The sequence below is a fragment of the Cynara cardunculus genome (genome assembly GCF_001531365.2).
Source record: "Cynara cardunculus var. scolymus isolate 2C chromosome LG 12, CcrdV1, whole genome shotgun sequence".
NCBI classification, from domain to species: Eukaryota; Viridiplantae; Streptophyta; class Magnoliopsida; order Asterales; family Asteraceae; genus Cynara; species Cynara cardunculus.
In genome coordinates this window covers 35,420,563-35,426,740 of record NC_037539.1, presented here as the reverse complement: position 1 = coordinate 35,426,740, position 6,178 = coordinate 35,420,563, and the positions used below count along the sequence as shown (strand labels likewise).

The 6,178-nt window shown below is 34.8% G+C and overlaps 1 protein-coding gene across 1 annotated transcript in view; it reads right to left on the bottom strand.

Annotated features, from left to right (window-relative positions):
• Nucleotides 1-5,181: 5,181 nt before the first annotated feature.
• The window catches only part of LOC112523072 (E3 ubiquitin-protein ligase UPL5-like), a 10,701-nt gene continuing 9,704 nt past the window's right edge, over nucleotides 5,182-6,178 (bottom strand). The window contains exon 3 of the mRNA XM_025132509.1: nucleotides 5,182-5,734. Within this exon, the coding sequence (XP_024988277.1) occupies nucleotides 5,471-5,734 (264 nt within the window). The 3' untranslated portion in view covers nucleotides 5,182-5,470. The remainder of the gene's footprint in view (nucleotides 5,735-6,178) is intronic.

Genomic DNA, 6,178 nt, shown 5'->3' with positions numbered 1-6,178 from the left:
GTCGGGTTTTTTTGGGCCTGACCCGATTCCAACCCAATAAGGTCGGGTTGGCTAATTTTTTTTATCGATTATGCATCGGGTTACCTCAGGTTGGGTTTTAAATTCGGGTTGGGTTGGTCGGGTTCATCGTGTTTTTGAGCACCCCTAGGTAGATGTATGGTGAAGATAGAGGCATGGGAGTCGGTAGGGTGTAGGCAGGGTCAAGGGTGAGGGCAAGGCGGTGGATGGGGGTGGGCATCGTCAGTAGTGACATGATAGTCAATATAGGTGGGGTGGGCGGGGCCGGAGGTGGGGAGGGTGGGGGTGGTCTAAACAAAGATGGATATATTCCAATTCTTTTGAGATATTCCATTTCAATTCCTACCAACCAAATGCATGGTCAAATTCCATCAAATTTCATTTCAATTCCGTCAAAGTCAAATTGTTTTGTTGGATTCCAATTCCACGGAATTCCACTCTACGAACCAAATGCCCTATAAGGTTTCAAATCCGAAGAATCCAACCAATCAAATATAAGGCCAGAATGGATAAATCCAATAAAGAACCCTAGGATGCCAATAAAAATTTATAGGTTATAGATTATCTTTAAATGAAGAAATATTAAATGAAAACGATGAGAATTAATCTCAACCTTACAATAAGTTACATTTTAGGGTAAGATTCAAAATGGTTTCTATGTTTGTGTGTATATGTGTGTTTCATATATTAAAAATATATGGACATATTTTGTTTTACATGTGAAGTTAGTCTTTATCCTTCTTAATAATTTTTTGGTTCTCATTTGATTTGTCTTCGTTATTATCTTTAAATATAATTAAAAAGATACTCGTACAATGCAATGAGATAAATTTTAATTTAAGTGCTTTGTTTTATTCAGTCTTTGTTGATATAATACCGATGGTTGCTGCACCTCTCAAAGGAGGCAAAGGAAGAGATTACCATTGATTCTCCTCCAGCAACTGCATCACCACTGTCACTGAAACTGAGACCAATGGTAGAGAAGCCTAAAAGCGTGGTGGAAGACATTACTTCGGTGTCGGAGGAGCCTAAAAGTGTGGTTGAAGACAGTACTCCAGTGGTGAAAGAGCCTAAAAGCATCGTTGAAAACAGTAGTCTGGTGGCGAAGGAGGCTAAAAGTGTGGTGAAGACAATACCCCAGTGGCGGAGTAGCCTAAAAGTGTGGTGGAAGACAATACACCGGTAGCAGAGGAGCCCAAAGAATATGCCATGTTAGAAGAAAATGCAAGCAAGTTTATGAAGAAGCGGCAGTCGCCACCACTAAAGCATGGGTGGAGCCACCTTGGAGTCAAAAGTGGCACCGACTTCCTCTCAAACTTCAAAAATAAAATTTGATATAGTCATAAATCTTAATTACCCATTTAAAAGTGTTTATTCATATCAAATTCTTCTTCTACTTCCATCTTGAATGCCTAGTTTTCTAAAGGTTCTAAACTAAACACGCTACTTTATTGAATACACAAATTTTTTAACAATAAATTTCATGTAATTTTCAAAGAGCTTTTATTATTTATATGGTTATCTACAGACGTCTTATATTTTGTGTATAAAATATATGCAGAGTTATTTTGTTTAGATCACTCGTACTTTTAATTAAAAAAACATATATACTTAAAAAGGTTTTTCCTCTAGATAAACTTTCTACCTCCGGTCCTACACGAGGAGAAAACAGAGTAGGAAGAGAGACGTGACTTGCATTTGCAAGGTGAAAATTACTTTTCCTATTTTAGTTTAATTTGACTTTTGGTCAAAGTTTGGCTTCTATGGTGGAGGTGAGTTTGTATGTGGCGTCTTGTTAAGTATAATAATATATTGTGGATTCACCAAATCTGTAAGATTGGAATCATCATCTAATTCAATCTTGTATTCATGCCACAAGTTAGTGGGGTCTGAAGAGGTGATGGCTTGTTAAAAAGTAAACCTAAATAATAATTGACTAATCCAAGAAGGTTAATATATATATATATATATATATATATATATATATAATGAGAACTGTTTAATTTATGATAAGTGTAAGATCCAACACGAACCGATCATTCATGATAATTATTATGATTTTTTGAAATTAGCAGAAGGGTAAATTAGTAAATTATATTGAGTATTAAATTTAGTTTAATTAGTTTAATATTCTAATTTTGAAATAGATGTGTGTGTGTATATATATATATTAGAATGGACGAGATCACCACCTGTGACCCTCTTTCCCCATCGCCGGCCAAACCGTGCTTCCTCTCCGGTGCAATACTTTACACCGATACGTTTGTCCAACACCGTCCGACCCCTCCTTCTCCGCCATCTCCGGCCACCACTGCTTCTTATTCTCTATCCATCTTCAATCATCAGCTATCATCTCCTCAACTCTCACCTTCACTGGTCCGACCCCCCCGTTGAACAACCCATATTGGTTTTGGTTTTTCATATCCCAAGAGATCTAGTTTCTGAACACCCAGCTTGGTTTTGGTTTCTGATTTTTGTTTAGATCTCATTTTAGATGGGGAATGTAACCCAGATCTTATTGTTAGTGAATGCCCAAAAACCAATTATATGATGATTGTAACTTTGAGTTTTGTTTCATGAAATTAATAAATAAATAAAAAGGCATTCCCATTTTATTGTATTATACTTTGTGTTTTTATTATTCATAATAAATAACCTTAGAATAATGTATTCTAAATGTCCCTAGTTAAATATCATTTCGAGTTTAAGGTTGAAGTAATGTGATAATGACTATCATATGTAGGGATTCATATAGAGATATCGAATCTGCATATGAGTACAAAATGAAGATTTTGTGTATCGGACGTGTCTCGTAATGAGAACACTTCATTGGATGTCATGTGAGTGTCATTAGTGTTTTTTATATGGTCAATGTACTTGTAATTCTTTGACTTGAGAACATGGAGTTTGTTATGTGTGAGTAATGTATTTTGACATTTACTCTAATCATTTCGTAACTGAGTGACAAAATGATAATTGGATATGTTGTATATCACATGATATAATTAGCATATATCGAGATAAGATTTGTCCCTCCTTTATGACGGGAGTGATGTCTCTGGACCTCTTGATAAATATACTAAAGAAATGCATGCATGCTTAGGTAATTGATATGAGATATCATCATCTATTTATTAGTATATTAGAGAATCAAGAAACTAGAAATTTGACATAACGAGAATGACACATTCAATGTCTCGTGTTCAATCTGGACATTAAGGACAAAAGAATTAAATGTGTAAAATAAAATTGACTACAAACCGATAATTTGTTGTATCATCAATTCTTGTCATTTGGGTAATGGTGATGTATTGCTAAATACCCCTCATCGTTTATAACTATAAATATGAGATTTATATTTATTACCAACATGTCGAGAACCCATTGGGTCACACGCTTTGAACATATTCGAATAAGAAGTTTCAATAATTAAAATGTTTAATTATCATATCTGATTTGTATCGATTTAATTTGATTAAATAAAATCAGATATTATTTATGTTGTACATAAATAAAGATAACTAGGGATGGACTTTGTAAGAGAATGATGGTATATGAAAGTCTTACACTCAAACATGGTGGAGGCATGTTGATTTGGTTAGGCCATACCTCTCACATCCATATAAAATGTATGGCATTTTATGCTAGTATTTTTAGGTATTGCAATTCTCTTTCAAAATCACCTACAATAATATGCTCCATTTTCTTTCTAAGTTTTGAAAGCGTGACTAACATCACGAGAAAGTAAATGATTCGGATTGTTCGTGTGGATACCGTGGAGGCATCAAGCTTTGTTTGTTGCTATAATTCAAAATTTTGCTAACTGTGAGGTATAATTTTGAAACACCCGATTCATTCAAATTTGTATGGGTCCTTGGAGGGTTACAGTTTTATTTTCCATTGTGCTTGAGATCCCGTAACCCAACAGATCTTGCCGGAGATGTAACCCAAATATCTTGGAGATGTAACGCAGAAGATGTAAGGTTTTTGGATGTAACCTAGATCTCTTTGGAGATGTAACGTCGAGTGTAATACAGTGGTATCACAGTTTTATTCATCAACCAAATAAGGTATCATAGTGTGTATCACAGTGTATTTTTGTCGTTATACAAAGTGTTTCACAATATATTTTTGTTGTTTTACGAATTGTAACACAATATATAAGGTAATATTGCTTTACTAAGTGTAGCGTACTGTATTTTTTCGTTATGTTATGAAGCGTATCATAGTGTGCATCATGAGTTGCATTCGAAACGTCCTCTCTCTCTCTCTCTCTCTCTCTCTATATATATATATATATATATATATATATATATGGGGGTTGGGTGCACGTGAGACAAGGTTGTTTTCGTGAGACACATGAAACATGATTTTTACACTTGAAACTTCACAACAAAATGCTGTGAAGATTAAAAAAAAGCTGAATCTTCACAACAAAAAACTGTGAAGGTTACCTTTATAGTGTTTTGATGTGAAGTTTCAAGTGTAAAAATCATGTCTCACGAAAAGAGCCTTGTCTCACATAATCCCAAGCTATGCTGTTACTGCGGTCAAAATACAAAATATCGGTCAGGACCGATATTCGATATTTCAGTTATATCGATGATATATCGGTCCAAAATAACGGTTAATATAATATTTCTTAGAATTATATATATATATATATATATTATGTATATATATATATATTATGTATGCATCCATAAACATATCATATGCATTAATTAGAGTTTAGAAATATAGTTTCAAAACTAAAACATCACATAAACAAGTCTCACAAAACAAAATAGTAAAAGTGTTCAAAAACGAGTTAATCACAAACAATAAGCGTGAACTGTGAAAGAACCGAGAAGAGAAGAAGCGTGAGACTTAATATATGTGTTGACCGGTTGACCAAATAAAAAGACCCAAAAAACTAAGCCCGACATGTAATAGAAAAAACCCAAACATTTGTCTTATAGAAAATCGGTATATCGGACCGATTTTTCCATCAAAATATCGGCGATATTATTGGAACCGATATTTTGACCGATATTTCACCACCGATATTTTTCCAGAGTCCGATATCTGATATATCAGCGATATATCGCGATTTTAACCGTATACACAATATAATGGAACCTCTCTTCTCTACTCAAGAGCTTTTGGGAAGTAATTTAATGGGTTCTCATTATGAAAAACGAAAACACATACTTTGAACCAAAGATAATGAAGTTTAAAGAAGCCTAATTTCTGTCTTTATTCATAATATATATATATATATATGCCTAGTTATAAACATGACAGACTCAGACCTACAACAGTCAATGGAAGAACACAACAGCAGTATCATCGCATTCTTACTTGGTCTAAATTCAAGATAAATTTAGTAACTTACCCCTACTATCATATCTGCACAAGATGAGTACAAACTACTTGTGGGTATGTGCAACGGTCTCCTTGTCTCGATATTTCACCATATTCCAAAGCTGCACCCCACATGATCTTGAGTGATGATGTTTAAGCGTTCTCGCATCACGCCCATTGATGGGTAAGCAGGAAAACATAATCGGTAGAAGCATGTGTGCGAAGAAGGCAGAAGGTCCAGGGAATCGTTCGATTTATAAATGTAAAGCTTTGACGCCAAACCTTCGAAACCCTCGACTGGTAGATGCTTTAGGGATGTCCAAAACAGAAGAAGAACCTTTTGTTGCTCCGCTGTCATTTCCCCAACGATCTGTTAAAAGACGGAAATTTAATTTACTTCTTAGTAATATTATACTATAGAGGACATTCTTTGCTGTTCAAAGAATACAAGCTTAATTGCTAAAACCTTTTAATGATGTTAATCATTTAACTGATCTAGGATCGATGAAATTATACATTTCCTTCGATACCCCTACCAACCTGTTTCGGATTTCGGTTGGCAATATCTTCTCTTCTCTAAAGTCGCAACAAACAACCAATAAACATGAGACTTATGCAATAATCAAAGTGCATGATAACTGGATTTTAAGGGTAAAGTTGGAATAAAATTCTATAACCAAACTAAACCAAACCAAGTTCGGAGATGGGGTCCCGGGGTTCGCAGACCTCGCCTCTACCCCGAAAAGTAAGACAGTGTGGAGTGTGCGAGAAAAAAAACGCAATAGGGGGAATCTTATAGACAAATCAATCTTAT